The sequence below is a fragment of the Naegleria gruberi genome, assembly GCF_000004985.1.
Source record: "Naegleria gruberi genomic scaffold NAEGRscaffold_20, whole genome shotgun sequence".
Lineage (NCBI taxonomy): Eukaryota > Heterolobosea > Eutetramitea > Acrasida > Naegleriidae > Naegleria > Naegleria gruberi.
The window spans coordinates 119579-138374 of record NW_003163307.1 but is presented as its reverse complement, the minus strand read 5'-3'; the positions used below and the strand labels follow the sequence as shown (position 1 = coordinate 138374).

At 34.9% G+C, this 18796-nt stretch overlaps 9 protein-coding genes across 9 annotated transcripts; 6 read left to right on the top strand and 3 right to left on the bottom strand.

The window, feature by feature from the left end:
• Positions 1 to 137: 137 nt before the first annotated feature.
• Positions 138 to 2156, top strand: NAEGRDRAFT_66812 (uncharacterized protein; the record flags this gene model as incomplete). The annotated part of the gene is made up of 2 exons (XM_002677915.1): positions 138 to 592; positions 737 to 2156. 2 exons carry the CDS (start codon positions 138 to 140, stop codon positions 2154 to 2156), a joined length of 1875 nt encoding a protein of 624 aa, XP_002677961.1.
• Positions 2157 to 2345: 189 nt separating this feature from the next.
• NAEGRDRAFT_79495 (ATP-dependent DNA ligase IV) lies at positions 2346 to 5628 on the top strand (the record flags this gene model as incomplete). Its single annotated transcript, XM_002677914.1, has 3 exons — positions 2346 to 4381; positions 4419 to 4930; positions 4974 to 5628. 3 exons carry the CDS (start codon positions 2346 to 2348, stop codon positions 5603 to 5605), a joined length of 3180 nt encoding a protein of 1059 aa, XP_002677960.1. The 3' UTR covers positions 5606 to 5628.
• A 500-nt stretch (positions 5629 to 6128) lies between these two features.
• On the bottom strand, positions 6129 to 9409 carry NAEGRDRAFT_48589 (uncharacterized protein; the record flags this gene model as incomplete). Its single annotated transcript, XM_002677826.1, has 2 exons — positions 6129 to 8230; positions 8350 to 9409. The coding sequence occupies 2 exons, from the start codon at positions 9407 to 9409 to the stop codon at positions 6129 to 6131; spliced, it is 3162 nt and encodes a 1053-aa protein (XP_002677872.1).
• A 497-nt stretch (positions 9410 to 9906) lies between these two features.
• Positions 9907 to 11700, bottom strand: NAEGRDRAFT_66809 (uncharacterized protein; the record flags this gene model as incomplete). Its single annotated transcript, XM_002677825.1, has 1 exon — positions 9907 to 11700. One exon carries the CDS (start codon positions 11698 to 11700, stop codon positions 9907 to 9909), a length of 1794 nt encoding a protein of 597 aa, XP_002677871.1.
• Positions 11701 to 11922: 222 nt separating this feature from the next.
• Positions 11923 to 12921, bottom strand: NAEGRDRAFT_66808 (uncharacterized protein; the record flags this gene model as incomplete). Its single annotated transcript, XM_002677824.1, has 1 exon — positions 11923 to 12921. One exon carries the CDS (start codon positions 12919 to 12921, stop codon positions 11923 to 11925), a length of 999 nt encoding a protein of 332 aa, XP_002677870.1.
• A 338-nt stretch (positions 12922 to 13259) lies between these two features.
• NAEGRDRAFT_48587 (uncharacterized protein) lies at positions 13260 to 14369 on the top strand (the record flags this gene model as incomplete). Its single annotated transcript, XM_002677913.1, has 1 exon — positions 13260 to 14369. One exon carries the CDS (start codon positions 13260 to 13262, stop codon positions 14367 to 14369), a length of 1110 nt encoding a protein of 369 aa, XP_002677959.1.
• A 196-nt stretch (positions 14370 to 14565) lies between these two features.
• NAEGRDRAFT_38926 (dioxygenase) lies at positions 14566 to 16000 on the top strand. Its single transcript, XM_002677912.1, has 5 exons — positions 14566 to 14945; positions 14986 to 15047; positions 15133 to 15140; positions 15189 to 15259; positions 15419 to 16000. Exons 1-5 carry the CDS (start codon positions 14626 to 14628, stop codon positions 15981 to 15983), a joined length of 1026 nt encoding a protein of 341 aa, XP_002677958.1. The 5' UTR covers positions 14566 to 14625; the 3' UTR covers positions 15984 to 16000.
• A 229-nt stretch (positions 16001 to 16229) lies between these two features.
• On the top strand, positions 16230 to 17219 carry NAEGRDRAFT_66805 (uncharacterized protein; the record flags this gene model as incomplete). The annotated part of the gene is made up of 1 exon (XM_002677911.1): positions 16230 to 17219. One exon carries the CDS (start codon positions 16230 to 16232, stop codon positions 17217 to 17219), a length of 990 nt encoding a protein of 329 aa, XP_002677957.1.
• A 122-nt stretch (positions 17220 to 17341) lies between these two features.
• On the top strand, positions 17342 to 18715 carry NAEGRDRAFT_66804 (uncharacterized protein; the record flags this gene model as incomplete). Its single annotated transcript, XM_002677910.1, has 1 exon — positions 17342 to 18715. The coding sequence occupies one exon, from the start codon at positions 17342 to 17344 to the stop codon at positions 18713 to 18715; it is 1374 nt and encodes a 457-aa protein (XP_002677956.1).
• Between the last annotated feature and the right edge of the window lie 81 nt (positions 18716 to 18796).

Genomic DNA, 18796 nt, shown 5'->3' with positions numbered 1-18796 from the left:
AATTCATCATCAATAGAGAATCTCTTTCAAAAAAACAAATAACAACAACAGCAACATCACCTCATCATTAATTCTTCTCTCTATAACAGGTTACATAATATTAAAATCAATTTTAAATACCAACAGAATTAAAAACAATGATGCACAACGGAAAGAATTATCCTTCATCGTTCGACAAGGAAATTCCAGAGACTTTACTAGTTCATGCCTGTACGTGGAATGTAGCCTCTCAGGAACCAAACCGATCCTATCTACAACGATACTTTTCAAAATTATTCATTGATGAGAGTGATGGTTCAGTGCCTGATATTATCGTGTTAGGTTTTCAGGAAATTGAGATGAATGCCAAGGCATTGATTACTGAGCAGACAGAGGCTGCTTCTGTATGGAGATCAGTTCTATCTGAGGTTTTTCCATCGTATGATTGTATTGCTTGCCATCAGTTGGTTGGATTATGTATATTTGTGTGGGTGCAGTTTAAATTGGCTAGATATTGCTCTCCTTGTATGGTGAGTGAGGTGAGAGAGGGATTTTCGAGAGCTCTCGGAAACAAGGGATCTGTCAGTGTTAGATTTAAATTGTTTAATAGACAGTATGTTTAATAATTATTTAATTTATTAATATTGATAATATTTATATTATTAATAATATTATAATGATTATAATTATTATCGGATTATTATTCATATTAAATTCATCATCATCAAATAATATTACAATTTATGGAATATATTAGACTCAATTTTATCAATGTTCATCTTCCAGCTCACACAGAAAAATTATTGGAAAGAAATGCAGCTTTGAATTCAATTATTAGCAAGGCAGTGGAAGATCCTTCTCTAATTCACAACAGTTCTTTACAATTTCACAACAGCACCAATAAGAATGTATCAATAACCACAAACGATGATTTTGTGATTATTATTGGAGATTTTAATTACCGTATTGATAGTGATTTTAGTTGTGCAGAGGTGATTAAAAAGATTTCACAGGGACGATTGGCCATTCTCTACAAGTGTGACCAATTACAAAAGGAGAAACGACTTGGTAAAATTCTGAAAGGATATCATGAAGCTGGAACATTGGATTTCATTCCTACTTACAAGTGTAAATCATTTGATCCAAGTGATCTTATTGGAATTGATTTTAATGACATTTCCAATATTTTCAGCTCCAAAAAAGAGAGAGTTCCTTCATGGTGTGACAGAATATTTTTCAAGTACAATGCTAGAATTCAAGTTCTTCAATATTCATCAGAGATTACAATTTGTACAAGTGATCACAAACCAGTGATTGCCAAAATGTTATTACATATTGGAGAAAATTTCAAGGAGCAGACAATTCCAGAAGTTGAGGTTGTAGATGATTTGCTGAGCTTTGAGGATAATACCTCTCCTACAATTAATATGGAACAGCAACCAGCTAACGACGCTCAGCAACCAATTAGAAAATTACCACCACTACCAAAACATTTACTTGCCATGAAGAATTCTATATCTACTGAAAATTTTGATCAATTCACAACTGAAATGGAACAACCAAATATTCTTAATGCTCCATCATCATCATCCATTCAGGATAATACAGTGTGGGGATTTTTCTCTGATGACTCTCCACAACAACGATCTCAATCTCCACCAAAGGTAATACCAAGAGATAATAGTGGTTATAATGGTAACAACAATAATGGCACTCAAATTGTGGTCACCTCAAACAATGGAGCTACACCAAGTATTCCACAAAGGAATACATCCCTGACTGGATTTGCAGCTTTGGCTTCAAGGCATAAATCTGCTACCACAATTTCTACAACAACCACTCCAAATAACAGTGCAACACCAACACCAACCTCAACAAATAATGAGAACACAAATAATGGACTCAGTCCAACCTCTCCAAACAAGACCTTCCCACGATCAGTTTCGAATGAAAGAATTCCAAGACCTTTGCCTCAACCAAAACGGGTGAGTGGAACCTTCCAACAAGTTAGTGGACAGCCATCTTTACAACCAAATGTACAACAAGTTCAACCAATTTATCCAACCAATGCAGTTCAACAATCTTTCCAACAAACAAATGTACAGCCAACTAATTCACAAAACAATATCAATGGAGCAAATTCGAATGGCTCAGATTTTGATTGGTGGTTAAATTAAATAATTGATTTATGTTTGTTCCTCATATAATTGTAGTTTGGGCAAATTTTTTGAACAAGCCTTTGAAAATCATTGTTCATTCATAATTATCACCAAATAAGAAATTGATCTTTCACAATTCTGGATCCAAATATATTTCAAATTGTGTATTTTGGCGCCAAAAGTTTTCGTTTGAATAAATTAAAAAAAATGTTTAGAAATCCCTTCCTTGTTGTGGATGATGATGAGGATGAAACTCTTTCGGAAACAACAACCAACAACAAGCACAGCAACAATATGAATAATCTAATACTACACAACGATGAAGAAATTGAAAACAGTTGTCCATCGGCCGTTCGTGCCATGATGAACGACTCACGAATGGATATATTCATCAATGCTGATGATGACGATGATGAAGATGAAGATGACGATACTAGTAAATCAAACTCTCAAACGAGTGGTGCCAATAGTACTAAAAGTAATACCCTTCACAATAAGGAAAATTCATCTCGAACCAACAATGAACAAAATATTAATAATAATAACAATCTCTTTGCTGGTATGATTGGTAATTCGAATGGAACACCTCTACCTGCTCATCCTCCACCAGTGTATGATCCTAACCTTCCATCGTGTAGGGTTCAATTTGCAACATTGTGTAAATACTTTGAAAAACTTTCGGAAAATAACAAACATAAGGAGAAGAAGGCAATCTTTGATAAGATTTTCGTGAGTTGTCGAAGTGATTTGTTTCAATTTATGAGATTACTTCTCCCTCAATTGGATAGAGAAAGACTGACTTATGGCTTGAAAGAGTCGAAAATTGCCAAGTATTATATTGAAATTCTGGCTCTTCCACAAACGTGTGAAGATGCTCTGAGATTGAAAAAGTGGAAAGATCCATCTAAAGGAACTGGAAACAGCTTTTCGGATATTTGCTTTCAAGTCTTGCAAAAGAGAGGTTGGTCCTCATCGAAAAATCTAACTGTATTCTTTATTAATGAAAAACTAACTGAACTATCAATGGCTGGGGATAATGATAAAAAAAAGAAGATTCTGTTGGACATTCTCAAGAGCACTTCATGCTTTGAACAAAAGTGGATTCTCAGAATTATTCTCAAAGATTTAAGAATTGGAACTCAACACACCACTATTCTGAATCATTTTCATCCGAATGCACTCGAGTTGTTCAATTCATGTACTGATCTGAGAGAGGTCATTACAAAGTGTCTCGATCCAAAGTTTAAATTCACAACAGCTGAATTGAGAGTCTTTTCAATGTTCAAACCAATGCTTGCTTCATTGTTGCATCCAGCTAAATTGGCTGAAACTCTCTCCTCTGATGAATATGTCATTGAACCCAAATATGACGGAGAACGTATCCTGGTACACAAGAAGGAATCTGAAATCATGTTCTTTACACGTAATGGCAAGGACTATACGAGCTTGTACGGTCCAAAGTTTTCACCCATCATTAGAAATAATATCAAGGCAAAAGTTTGTATATTAGATGGAGAGTTTCTCATTTGGAATACTGAGCTGGAGGCCTTTAAGGAATTTGGACACAATAGAACTCATGCTCTGAATGATACATCCGATACAAATGAACAATTTTGCTACATGGTCTTTGATTTAGTCTATTTGAAAGATAAGGACCTATCACAATATCCACTCAAGAAGAGAAGAACCTATCTGGAGAATATCATTAATCTCCAGAGCCATGTTCTCGAGTTGGTACCTCAAACTCCAGTATCATCAGAGAAGGAAGTTTACGAGCAGTTGGATATTGCCATCATGAATAGAGATGAAGGTATCATGCTCAAACCAACAGGAGGCGTCTATATTCCAGGTGAGAGAAAGTGGATCAAATTGAAACCTGATCATGTCGATGGTATGGGTGAGACATTGGATGTAATTATTGTTGGAGGATTCTATGGAACCAAATTTAAGAGAAAATCAGTTTCACACTTTCTGTTAGCTGTAGCCACAAGGTCAAAACACAGTCTGGGGAACACGGATGCTCTCGATAATTTGGATGAGGAAAATGAAGCAAGCAATGAAAATCAAGTTTTTCACTCATTTTGTAAAGTAGGAAGTGGATATACCAACATTGAATTGTTGGCTCTACAAAAAGATTTAGAATCTCATTGGAAGCCTTTTGACAAGACCAAGTTGCCTAAGTTTTATGGTCAATGGATTCCAGGAGCAGGTGAAATGCCTGATGTATATATTGAACCGAAACAGTAGGTTTTTATTTTCAAGTTTTATTAACAATTCAAGTTCCAAGATTTTGGAAATTAAGGGATACTCTTTTCAGGAGAGTACCAAATTTAAAACAGGAGTCACACTAAGATTCCCAAGAGTTGTATCAATAAGAAACGATAAGGATTGGAATGAATGTCTGGATTTACAAGGATTAGAGGAAATGATTGAAATATCAAGGAATGGTAATCACAAGAGAAGAGCTGCCAATATGGACTCTGTTGTTTCACACAATGATATCAAGAAACAAAAGAGAAAAAAGATGGTTCAAAATCCTGATGGAACGTTTACAGAAGTGGAACCAAAATCAAGAAAGGCAACAGCTGCTGTTTCACATTTCTTTGATTATGATATGTCTAAACTGGATAAGACCTCTAGCTTATTTAAAGGATTGGAATTTGTTGTTTTCAATGGAGACGAACATAAATCCAAGTATGATATTGAACAATTGATAGTTTCCAATAGTGGAACTAAAGTTCAGAACCCTAACGATCATAAGAATCAATATCTCATCGCTGCCAATACTAATAGTAAGTTTCAAATTTAACTTTTAATGTAAATGAATTTATAAAGATATTACTGTAAGAAATTGGATAAGTTCCTCACAAAATAGAAAGAATCCACTAGGAGATCGCGATATTATTCATTACAAGTGGTTGATTGAATCGGTAATATATGGCTCTCTGCAGAGATTCCATCCAGGATACATGATTTATACTTCTCAAGCCACATTGCTCTCATTCAAAGAGCAAATGGACGAATTTCAAGATGAATATTTGTTTGATGCTACGGTGGAATCATTGAGAAACTCGCTTCAATTAGCCTCACTTTCATCCAAGTATTTCGTTCTAGACTCAAAGCAAATTGATATGATTAATTCACGATACGAGATTAAAACATCACAAACATCATTCTTCAAGGGAGTTGTAGCTTTTATTGACAAGTATGAAAAGTTTGGAGATCCAAGCTCAGAACTGATTCTTGGATTGGACACTTTGGAAGTTTACATTCGTTTACACGGAGGAAAGGTCAGTAATTTACTCACCACTGAAGTGACACATATTGTGCATGATGAGAGTGAAAATACCACCCGCTTACAATCACTAAAGAGAAAGGCAGCTAGAGTAAACCTCAAACTTGTCTCTGGGGATTGGGTTAGGAAATGTGTAGAAGAAAGAAGATTAATTCCAGAAATCTCTGTCTAATTGTAAAGATATAAAAGATGTATAATGTTCTCACTACTAGACTTTGTAGAAATGAAAAATTGCAACACCACGGATTCATTTAAATTCCCAAGTTTATATTTCATAATTTTTACAATATTGAAATTTTCTCCATCGCAAGGAAACAATAAGAGATTTATATTTGACAATTTGTGGTAATGAATGGCTACGGCCATATCACGATTCGTGCACCTCATCCCGTCCGATTTGAGAAGTTAAGCATCGTCGAGCCACATCAGTACTGAGGTTGGAGACAACTTGGGAACCTGTGGTGCTGTAGTCTTTTTATTTGAGAATTCCATTTGCTAAACTGCAGTAATAGAGTAATAATGTAAGATACTAATGGTAAAATTCAATTTGAGTTTAAGATACATTGCCAACAGTAATAACAGCATTTCCAAATAGCTAAACAAATAATTGAATATTTGAGCGCAGTTTTTGATACCTTTGAGAATTAATCTGAATTTAACCTTGTACAAAATGCAGATCCTAGATGGAATTTTATTCAATTAAAAGGTGATTTCATAGTGGTGGCAATAAAATTAGATAGCAATTGGTCAAAGTTGAATTTGACTTCATTACCAACAGCAGTGTGATCTCCAGCGGTTTGAGGATTTTGTAAATTATTATCTGATCTAAAATGAGGGCTTGTTTGTGGGTGCATGTTCTTTATCACAAGGTCAATGGACTCTCCCGTGAACCCTCTTGACATCAATTTAATAGCCGTGATATGTAAAAGATTAGGATAAAACCTTAAAATACGCGTAAATCTCTTACTCAACTCGACAAGTGAATTGAAACATGTGAACATGGTTTGATACAATTCCAACAAGTCATTGTTCTTCCTTAAACCACTTTCTGCATCGCAAACTGTCTCATAATGTATTTCCAGTGCTTTAGCAACAAACTGTATTGTCAATGAATGAAGTAACAAGAATCCCTCGGTTGTGGTCAAACTAGTTACTTGTGAGGCGTACTCTTCGATAATTGGTCCCTTAATACCAGCTCTATGGAGAACCCAAGCTCGAGATCCTCCTAGCACACAAAGAAGTAGGGATGCTGCCAATTTCATCTGCAAACTTGAATACGGTCTAGCAGACTCATGTCCAGAGTAGGCACTCTCAACTCTTGACAGTACTCCTAAATAATCAGAGAATGTATTGGCATCTATAGGTTTGGTTAGAATATTCAAATCCTTTTTAGTAATTTTTCCCTCAAAAAGTAATAAACATTCAGATAAGAAAACTCCAATCTCCTCAGCAAAAGAGTAACCTCTTAAAATCATGTAAATACTTGGCTTTGATGATCCAGAACCTAAATATGCTGCTACAGAGCACACTTCCTTTAACTTTTCAACTTTGAATTCGTCATTTGAAAGATTATCAAAAAGGGTGAATGATGATGTAGAATCGTCACATCCAATAAAATTCAAAACCAAATTAGTATCATTTGTTTGCAATTTGAATTTTCGTCTATTTAGCAAATATATCTCAGCAGATGCCAGTAATTGTTGAGCAGTGTCTGTATCTCCAGTGCCTCCACAATAAAGGGCCAAATTGCAATAGGTGGCAATCACAATCAAATTATGTTTGTCGGTAGTCTCCTTTAGCTCCATTAAACTCTTATGGTATGCCTGTTTGGCTTGCTCCAACTCACAGAGTCTTTGACATGTAACAGCATGAATGGCATAAATGAGTGCTAAATTTTCATTCGAGTAAGCTCTGATATTTGTTGCTGAGAGGGCCTCATCAATGTATTGGGAACTAAGTATTGGATAGCCAAAACTAATAATCTCATCATACAAGTCAACAGTTCTTTTTTTGATTGCGGAAATATTAAGACGCTCATTAGTGGTAATAAAACTCTCCAAACCAAAGGTGGTTCCCAATAATTTTTTAAGACCTTCCCCATCTCCATTATTGAGAATATCCTTTATCAAGCTAGCAACATTAGATTGGTTGTTAGATGAAAGTAAAAGCACAAGTAATTGAGATATTGTATCAACAGTCGCATTTGGATCGTTAAATGGAGCTAAATCAGGCTGGACAACATTAGAAGCTAAGAGAGGAAAGTTATTAGTATTACTTTGAATTGCCAGATAATTATTTGATGGAGTGACGGTAGAAAGTTGTGTTTGTGGAGAATCATAAAGTTCAGAAGGACTGATTGAAGGAATTTGAATTCTATTGGAGATGTCTTGTTTTGGAGAAGGGGTTTGGTTGCGTTGAACTAGTGTTGGCTGTTGATAATCATTGTTAGTATTTACATTGACTATTTGAATATTTGGTGATGTTTCAACATTTTTTAGTGTTGGTAATCTGTCTACAGCCAACTTCTTAGGGACAGATTCTTCCTTCTTTTGTGATTTCTTTCTCTTCTTCGTTACAATATCATCAATACCCAAATCCTTTGGTGGACTGACAGAAAGAGAATTAGAAGGCATCGTAGCATTCATTACTGTTTCAGTATCGGTAAAACCTTGGGATTGTGGGATATACTTGATTTCATCTAGTGAGGTAAAAGTTTGAAATCCATCATTACTTTGCAGTGCCCTTCCTTTCTTTCTTGGAGTTCTATATTGACATTCAATACCTTTAGAAGAACAACCTGAACAAGATGGAATGGTTCTATCACACTATATTAATCCGAATAACCAATTTTTGCAAAGATGATTAAAAAACATTGATACTAGTGTAAATAACAAACCTTTTTGTGTCTTTGCCTACAAGCCACACAGGCAATGGGGAAAAGCTTAGTTCCACTAAATGCAACTGCTTCAGAAACATCATCAAACCGTTCTTCCGATGCTATTGGTGGAATGGTAAAACTTAATTGACCAACTCCGGCAGGAGGTTTTGACTTGGTCTTCTTTTTGGGTTTTGGTAGCTCAATCACAGTATTGCTATTCTTGTCACTAGATGAAGAGGAGTGAAAATTAGGTGAATGAATAGATGGAGAAGACGATTGTAATTGGTTTGTTGTGATATTGAAATCGTTGTATGTTTGGTTTGGCATGTTATTAGTATTGGGTATTAATTGACTAGTTGTGAGTAGATGATCGTTCTTATATACATTTTGGTAGTTAGTGTTTGTGTGTACAGAACCCGAATTTGTGAGCAGCATATTAGTGTTCTGACCCAATTCACCAGGTTTAGAATTAGATTGCTGAGCCTTCGCCGAATAGAAATCGGAAAATGTATTATTCCCTGATGAGAACTGATTTGTTGTAGTAGTATTAGTAGTATTGGTTGAATTATTGAAAGGTGCACTTGTTGAGGAATTAATTGCGTAATTATTTCCAATGTTATTGTTAGTATTGTAGTGCATTGATGATTGGTGTACTGATGTAGAGGTTACTTGTGATGAGGTATTGAATCTTGAATGATGATTAGGAGTGTTATTCATATTATTCATATTATTATTATTCATTGGTGAATTCATTGGTGAGGAGGAATTATAATTGTACATGGTTGCAGGGTGTTGTTGCATTGTGGATGATGGTGGTACAGGAGATTGTCGTAAGGAATGTTGTTGGTGATGTTCTTGTATCATCATTTGTTGAGTTTGTTGAGGAAATAAATTATTAAAATGTTGTTGCTGTTGCTGCTGCTGTGGATAAAACCCTGATGATTGCTGCTGATGCCCTCCAACCCTTGTTGTTTTATTATTTGCACGATTACTCCCTTGATTATTGTTGTTGATGTTATTATTGTTGTTACTCTGGTTCGGATTTGGTAAAGAGTGCGATAATGACAGAGAAGAAGTGAAACGATCGTCGGGTTGCATTTTTAAAATAAAGTTATTGCTGTGTGTTGTTGTTTGAAGAGAGGAACGCGAATTGCTGTTCACCACCAATTACAAACAACAATTTGGTTTTTTTGGAGTGTTGTGCCGATACGGCGTTTGAAATATCAAAGACCACGTTTTTGTGTTGGCAAAATATGAAATTGTTGGGAGTAATATGGGATAACATGTTAGCCTTATATTTGATTTAGTAATGCACCGAGTTGGTATTGTGCCAAGGTTGGTTGTATGATATGTCTATTCCATGCCTATCACCCAACATGTTAAAAGGGAACAATTATTGTAAACCGAACAATGTAGGGGGAATTGTAGTGCCCAAAATTGATGAGAATATTTCAATGTCGAAAAAGAGAAGGGCAAGCATTGCTTTTTTTGCAATTAGTCCATCATGAACAACATGTTTATAATAGCGAAATATATTTTGTTCTTACACACATGTTTGTTAAAAACTCACTAGTTCACATTTTTTTCAATTTATTTTACAATAATACACTAAACAAGATGAATAGCAAGCAACTAATCATTCCCAACGAAAAACCAGCACCAACAAGAGCAGAATTTGCTGAGACCGAAACAGATGGAACAATCAATAAATTGGCACTTCTTCCACTCAATGTAATTGTGGCGCTTCCATCTACAGAACTAGTCGTACTTGTTTGACTGCTCTTGGTGATGGTTCCAGGAGAACTGAACGTCCATGTTGTGATTGTCTTTCCCTTACCAGCACTGCCCAATATTTGCAAATTAACATTGGTGGAAGAGGTCAACTTGTTGATTAAAATGACATACATGGTGCTGGTTTCACTATTCACGAATGAATAAGCTCCAACACTATCTATATTTGAACTTGTGGTATTGACATAGTATCCATCGACCTTAGCTCCATTTCCATCATAATTCAAGTAAAATTTAAATGATTTCTCGACCATTGAACCATCTTTTGGAACTGTAAAACGTGTGGCCAAGTCAACTCCCTCTCTACCGAAAATACTCAAAATTTCAACTTGAGCCAAGGCAGAGGACCAAATATTGTCAGCTCCAAAGTTATATTCCGTGATGGCCAACTTCATTTGTGGACAATATTTTGCAATGGATGATTTCATTCTTGGAATTAAGGCGACTCTTGAGAGTGGACCATTCGATTCTGCAGAAGGAATCCAACTTTCATCCACATAATTATAATCATACAAACTCTTAACAGTTCTCAATCTAAGTTCTGCATTAGTGTCTGATGTTTGATGGACATCATAAACTCCACTTGCTTGTGGATAGTAATGAACATCCAAATAGTCAACCAGCAAGACTCCATTACTCTTCTTATATTCACAAACTTTTGACAAGTAATAATCCAAGAGTGGCATGTCAGAGTGAGCCTTACGATCACTTCCACTCGAACAACCATCAGTAGGTGAATAATAATAACCACAATGTCCCCAAGAGGCTGGTCCAAAGGTTGTAATTGTTGAATCTTCTGCCTTAATAGCTGCAGCATATTTTTGAGTAAGTGTCCACATCTCATCATAGGTGACCTTGTTTGGATGGACATCTCTGTGGGTGGAATGCCATAAATCCATTTCATTGTCGAGTGACCAGAATTTGACTGGTGTATTTCTGCTCTTCATGAATTTAATCCAGTTTCTAACATATGTTTCGTCTATTGTTTTCGAAGTATCTGATGGACTATTTGATGTAATGTAGGTTGTTGATGAAATTTTACCATTACCAGCATCACTCATACACCAACTAGCTCCATTACTACCATTACATTCAGTTTCCAATTGATTACCATACTTGGCAACTGAAAATCCCCATTTTTTCACACGATCATCCAATGGAGTATAACCAATCAAACTAGCTGTCAGCATTGCCTTTGAACTGTACTTATTAGAAGTATCAACAAAAACCGTTGCTGTTGAACCATCTGGAAGAGTTTTCCCGCTCTGAACACTATCTGGAATATTCATATAGTACCAATCCTGAGCAGTGTTATGAATATTTTGTTCCCAATTAAAACGAGTATCAGAATTACCTCCCTTTCTATTGACTGGATATTTAACAGCTTGCAAATTAGCCTCTTCTGCATAATTGACTCCGAATATGTCTTGATTGATCTTATTGCCAAGAAGGGAAGAGTCAATTTTTACAGTGATAGTTTGTTGGTGAGAATAAAAGGTAGCGAATAGTAATAAAATTACTGCAGTAATAACAACAGGTTTGATGAGGTGTTGCTGGTTGTTGAGAGATGGAGAGTTCGTGGGTGTTGATTGGTGCATTTTTTAACAGTGTTTTGATGATTGGTGATGGAGTGAAGCATGAAAAATTATGGATTTGGAAAGAAAGGTTTCACTTATTGAAAAATCAATTAGTGATTACCTGATTTGGAGAGTTTGGTGTACCTTAATTACAAAATATTAATACAATCGATAAAATTTATAAGAATTTGTAAAGCATTTGTCAGGTGTTTCACACACATGACATTGCTATTACACATTGACCTAGTGAGATAAATTGGTGATATCCTTGAGTGGATTTGGAGAAAGAGTAATGGTTTTCTTTTGAGGCATACCAAACATCTTCTTTGGAGTCAGTGCTTTGGAAGGACTCTTAGATGGACTGCTAACACTGAAACTTGAAACGCTTGTAGTTGGAGAGCTTGGATTAAATAATGAAGAACCATCCTCAGTATCAGTATCAAATCCAACACCCATATGAGTTCTATTATATTCCAATTGACGTTGAACTACTGCAAGTTCCATTCTCAATGTCATAATTTCCTTCTTTTGTCCTTCAATTTCTCTATTCTTCTTATCAAATTCCTTTTCTGCAGACTCCTTTGATTCCTTATATTTCTTTACAACATCATTAAGATTGGCAAGCATTTGTTTACCTCTTTCTTCCAGAGATTTGTTAGCTTCCTTTTCCTTCTTATACTTTTTAATAAACTTGGTGAGAGTTTTAACAATATCCTTAGAGTCTGTCAAATTGAGTTGAGATTGGATATCCTTAATGAGATATTCCTGTTCAATAATCTTTTGTTGACTAGTTTCAAATTCGTTCTTTCTTTCTTCATTCAATGCAGCAAGCTTTGCTTCGTGAGATTTCTTCAATTCCTCTTCTCTTTCTTCATACTCCTTCCTCAGTCTAATCTCTAAATCTTGTAAATCTCTTTCGTGTTTAGTTTGGGCGGTAGAGTATTGATCTTCCATAGAGTCAATTTGTGATACGAGTTTGGAAATTTGTTCATTCTTCTCCACAAGTTCTTGTTGTTGTTTCTTAATCTTTTCATCTTTGAAAACATCTTGATAAGTCTTCATAACTTGAGAGGACATTAAAAGTGGATTATGTGGAGTGTGTTTTATCAAATTAGATGAAAGATTATTCGACACGGAGGAGGATAACACTGACGAATTCATATATTGATGGGAAGGAACCGAAGAGGAGAGAAGTGATTCAGTCAGGAGAGACGACTGTTGTTGAGGTCTTGGAATATTCATGGTGATGATGATGAATTATTTGGATATTATTTTGTTTGTGCGATGGAAAATGATCACACAATCTTTGAGAGCAACAGCAGCAAGCGGTGCTAAGTGTATTTTTTTTTAAAGATTTTCTGGTGTGTAACGGAATAATGTTTGGTTTTTTGGAGGGAATTTTTAAAAATTTAACGGTTTTGCCTTCCTCTATTCAACTCTCATAGACATAACAGATTGAACTGTTTTGTGCTCACTTTATCAACTAACTAGTGGAGATATTGATAAATGGGAGAGTAGAAATTGATTATTGTATATGATGACTTTGTTGTAACAGATTGCAGATTAAATAATTTAAAAAAATGTTAGAACAAACCCCACTGAGTGTTTTATCCCATTATGCAGGTGATCATCATGTCATTTTCGATACTGATATTGGTATTGATGATGTATTTGCCCTGACCAATTTTACAGCGACACAAACTTTATCATTTCCTTCCGTGTTGGGAAGACCACATTCCATCAATGTTTGTGCAGTGAGTATTGTCAAGGGACTTTCATTGAATTTGGAAAAGGCAGCCGAATGTATTCAGAGAATACAACAGGATACTGGATTTTTAAAGAAGGGAACCAAGTTATTTGTTGGAGCTATGGAGAGAATGGATCCTGTGAATGGGCATTGTTTCTCCGAAGCACAATGGTATAAGGATTATGAATTTGAGAGGGTTCATAATGAGTTGGGAGATTTGGCCAAGTTGAATCCATTGAATGCTATTGGTGATTTAGAAATTATTGGAAATGACAATTATGTTGAGGAAATGATTAAATTGATGGAAGGTGCACCTGATAATTATTTCACATGGTTCAGTATTGGACCAATGACTAATTTGGCACGATTATTAGTGAATGAACACCATAGAAAGATAGTCCAGCAAAAACTTAAAATGATTGTTATTATGGGAGGTGCCATTTTCACCAATGAACCAGCCAACGAAGTCAATCAAAGTGAAACTAATTTCTTTTGTGATGGAAAAGCTGCCAAGATGGTAATTGAATATTTGAGTGAAAAAGTCTACCTGTTTGAATTATCAGTCGCCAATTTACACGTCATTGATGCAGAAAATCTAAAAATTCTGGTTGACTTGATTAACAAGACTGACGATTTGGACAAAATCCCTCCAATTGTAAAATTGAGAAGAGAATTCCTCAAAATTTCCTTAGAGTCATGCACCTACGATACATGCACATCAACTTTTCTATTATATCCTCAACTATTCGAACTGAAACAGGTACCAGTTATACTCTATGATGAAAAACCAAAAGAAGGCATTATAGAACTGGTGGAAAATGCATCTGAAACCGATTCCACTCCACTAACCAAAATCTGGTGTGCCACCAAACTCAATCAATCTCTCTATTTTGAACTCATTAAGGAACGTGTCTGTAATTATACCGAATACTATTCATTGTAAACAACATACCACTATAACCTACGGTTGACTACACACCCAAACCAACTCGAAATGGTGAAAATCGAGCAAGTCAACTAAATTTCAAAATCAATCGATTATCTTACAAGTACCCACCTCACACTGAGCCAACCACTAATGGACATTTTCATAAAGCGAACGAGACTCCCGTTAAATAAATTTTTCAACACAAAAAAAAAGCGCACAACACTACCGCTCACTTTTTTCAACTATTCACACCCCACTACTAATAATAATAATGGAGGAAATTCAAATTGTCGATCTTGCTGACTATCTCTCAGGAAATGTTAAACAAGAAGATGTTGATAGAATTTATAAATCATTCCGTGAAACTTCTGCATTGATTATTAGAGACCCTAGAGTCACTTTTGAAACTGCTTCTGATTTTTTGGATATGATGGAAGATTATTATGCTCAACCAACTGAAGTCAAGATGAAAGACGTTCATCCAGAATGGTCTTATCAAATTGGTGCCACACCTGAAAAAACTGAACGTCCAAGAGATAACACCGAATATATTGCCACTTCATTACCAGATGACATTGAAAGCAAGCCAACGTAAGTTGTTTCTCAATTGACAGTATTAATTATTTGATAGTCCAACCAAGGGAACAGACCCTAAATGGAGATTTTTCCATCCAGTAGGAAATCAAAATCCAGGTAGGTACCAAATTAGGGAATTAATATTTAGTTTTTTTTAATTTTTAATTTATTTAATTAATTAATTAATTTTCCCAATCAAAAGAAACTAAGGTAAATATTACTATATAATATTATTAAATTCTAACCTCAAACAATTAGTTCCCAGGTCTCAATCAACCAAATGTAGTCCCAGAAGCTTTCAAGGATATTTGGATGGAAAAGATGGACAGGTTTGTTTCATATTATTATCAATCAATTATTTATTCATTGATTTATTGTACACTATCATCACATAATAATGTGAATTTTCGGAAATTTGATAATTGTTATCGGAATAATTGTAATTAATATGTTGATGATGATGGATGATTGAAATTATTGGAAACTAGTTGGGCCAACAATATGGTCAATGCAGTTGGCACTGTCAGTGAAATGTTGGCATTAGGTTTAGGACTCGAAAAGGATAAATTGACCAGCTTGTTAAAGTATGGTAGACATTTACTTGCTCCAACTGGTTCTGACCTCAATAAGTATAACGAATTGGGTACTGTTCTTGCTGGTTTCCACTTTGATTTGAACTTTATTACCATTCACTCTGCTTCTAGATATCCAGGCTTGTTCATCTGGCTCAGAAGTGGTAAAAAGCTCCAAGTTAAAGTCCCAAAGGGCTGTTTATTATTGCAAGCTGGTAAGCAATTGGAATGGTTGACTGGTGGTACCATCATGTCTGGATACCATGAAGTTGCTGTTATTCCAGAAACTTTAGAAGCTGTTGAAAGACAAAAGCAAGCTGGTCGTCCATTGTGGAGAGTTTCTTCTACCTTATTCTCACACGTTGCTGCTGATGAAGATATTGGTCCAATTAAGGAAGAATGGAAATCTGAAAAGTATCCATCTGTTTTATGTGGTGACTATGTTATCTCAGAATTGAAGGCTATTAACTTGAGTAAATAAAACTTTTTTGACGTGAATGAAACCTCTTTATATTCATTTTGAAAGATGGTATAGAACGAAGTGGGAAATGAAGTGGTAAACTAGTTGCTATGGTTCTTTTGTGATAAAACAATAATTTTGTTTGTTCATTGTTTTCAACAACAAGGCTAGACTCCAAGCACAAGATGAACTAATTCTGGTAGCTAGCTGAGTATTGAGGTTTCGGCGGTAAAAAACAACCTCAAAAAAAACACTCAAACCTTACTAATGAAACCAGTGACGACCGAACAAATTATTATCTTGAAGAACGTCATTAATGGCAAATACAAAGATAAAGATCTTCGTAAGCTTGTTTTCGACATTGTTCATCACATGCTATTTATTTCTAATGAGTTGTTATTTGATTTTTCATCAGAAAAGGAGGTCTCCAAGGCTTTGAAAGAGGTGATGAAATCCAACAAGAATGTAGCCAGGCGTATCGTTCTTCATTTCTGGGATCAAAAATTCAAGAAGGAACATTCTAATGTTTCTTCTGTTGAAATTGAGAAGGCTTTTGAGTTGCACTTTGAAACAGAGAAAAAGTTTGGAGAAACTCTTCTTGGTCTCCCTGTTGCTTTTTGGAAAAAATACTTCAACAAGCTTGTTCAGCTTATTAAGGAGTCAGTGGAAGTGAATAATAGAAGTGTGGAAGAGAGCAGTTTGGAACAATTTATTAGTGGTTCGGTAAGAAATTTAACAACTCCTGTTGCTGATAATATGGAGAACACCAAGATGCCAAGTTCAAAGGATAATGAGGTTGTTGATGGTTCTGGTGTATCTGTTCAAGAGGACGAGGTCTCTAAGAGCATGCATGATAAGCAGTACCAAAATCAAAACAAGCTAATAACTATGGTTATAGAAGACAATGAGTCTTTGAATAGAGATAATGGAATGTTTAAAATGCAAAATGAGTCTTTGGAGAAGGACGTTGAGAATTTGAAGAAAGATGTTGAGTTCTTGAAGAAAGATAATGAAATCTTAAAGCATGACAATGAATTTTTGAAGAAAGATATTGAGCTCTTGAAGAAAAAGTGCCTTGATATTATGAACTACTTTAAGCAACTATCTCACCCTGAAGTTGTTCATAATTTACAAACAACTTTGGTAGAGAAAACTGAAGAGATTGAAGGTATCAAAGAATTGAACATTGAACTCGGGAATTGTAAATGTGCATGCCATTGTGAGGCATGTAAGAAGTGTATCAACAAGACCCAATAATCCTTCAAATCGCGAATAAAGTTGAAATCTGTTAAATAAATTAGGATAATTGTTAAATATTTAAATTAAATAAAACTGTTAAATAAATTAATTGTAAATAATTGTATTTAATTTATTAAAAAATGGCAACAACACACAAATTCAGAAGAGGAGGAGGAATTAAAATTCTCTACGATGGAGAGTTTGGAAAATTATCGGATGACGTTGTATTGTACTCTATTCTTCCCTACTTTTCATCTAAATATTTGATCAAGGATTTGAGTTTAATTTGTAGAAAATGGACTGATTGGATTAGATTTTGTATTCCCATGTCGATAGAATATAATAGTAATAATAACAATAATAATAGAGGAGGTGATGATGGCGATCGGAATCGTGTAATGGTTATGAGTTTTGTAGAATATTGTAAGAAGGGATTTATGAAGAAGTTACATTATTTGGAATTGAAGAAATTGTATTTTGGTTTGGAAGTTGAATGTCTTGCTGGTGATTTGAGCGATTTAGAAACATTGATTGTTGAGAGGCGAGAAATGGTAGCTCCCAAACCAGAATATTTGACAAAATTGAAAAATCTTAGAGTTTTGAATGTGGGTGGATGTTATTTTCCTGAAAGTAGAGATTTTGCATTTCTTTTGGAACTGAAAAATAGTTTAACAAGTTTGAAATGTTCTTTTGTGAATGAACATGAACAGGGTGAAGTAATTGAGAACACGTTGAAGAATATTTCAAAATTGACTAAGGTGAGAGATCTTTCAATGGATGCCAATAATATTGAAATTTTTAGATTGGACTCTGCGAAAATCAATCATTTAGTTAATTTAACTGAGTTAGATTCTCTCTCATTGGAGAAAATTAATATGGACAACACATTACAAATAATTTCTACAATGAATAGTTTAACGTCACTTTCTTTGAGAAATTGTAATATAACCTGTGAGGGGTGTAATCATATAGCCAAAATGAGCTCACTGAAAAGTTTGGATATAACTGATAACGAGATTGGAGAATTAGGGTGTAAACATTTGTCCACTTTACCAAATTTGACTCGCTTAACTATTGAGAATGCCAACTACTCAGGTCTCAAACATCTAATAGAAGGTTTACAAAAATTAGAGTATCTTTCAATCCGTGACAAGAAACCAAGTGGATTGAACGATCCTACTAACTATATCAATTTTTCCAAATTGAAATATTTGACATACCTCAATGCCTCAAATACTGGATTGAGTGGAATGGAATTTACAATGATTTCAAGGTTGGAAAATTTGAGAGTTTTAGATTTGTCGAATAGCAAGTTAAGCAGGACTGAAATTTGTGAAATTTCAAAACTGCCATCGCTTACTGAGCTTGACATATCACATTCTGAGCACTCAATTGACTCATACGGATGGGATTACCTTTCTCAAATTAGCACTTTGAAAAAATTACAACTGAAGAATAAGTGTGTAGACCTGGATGGAATCAAATATTTAAAATTACACAATTATCTTAATTAGAAACTCATATCTCAATAATACATTGAATTTAACTATTTTATATATAATTTTTATATGGAATTTCCCAAACGAGTATGGTTC

Excerpts from the sequence above, each read along its gene's own strand:
- NAEGRDRAFT_38926 (XM_002677912.1), top strand. The coding sequence starts at position 14,626 with ATGGAGGAAATTCAAATTGTCGATCTTGCTGACTATCTCTCAGGAAAT. Across the intron at positions 14,946-14,985 it reads GACATTGAAAGCAAGCCAAC|TCCAACCAAGGGAACAGACC; the intron begins GTAAGTTGTTTC and ends ATTATTTGATAG. Across the intron at positions 15,260-15,418 it reads TGGATGGAAAAGATGGACAG|TTGGGCCAACAATATGGTCA; the intron begins GTTTGTTTCATA and ends ATTGGAAACTAG.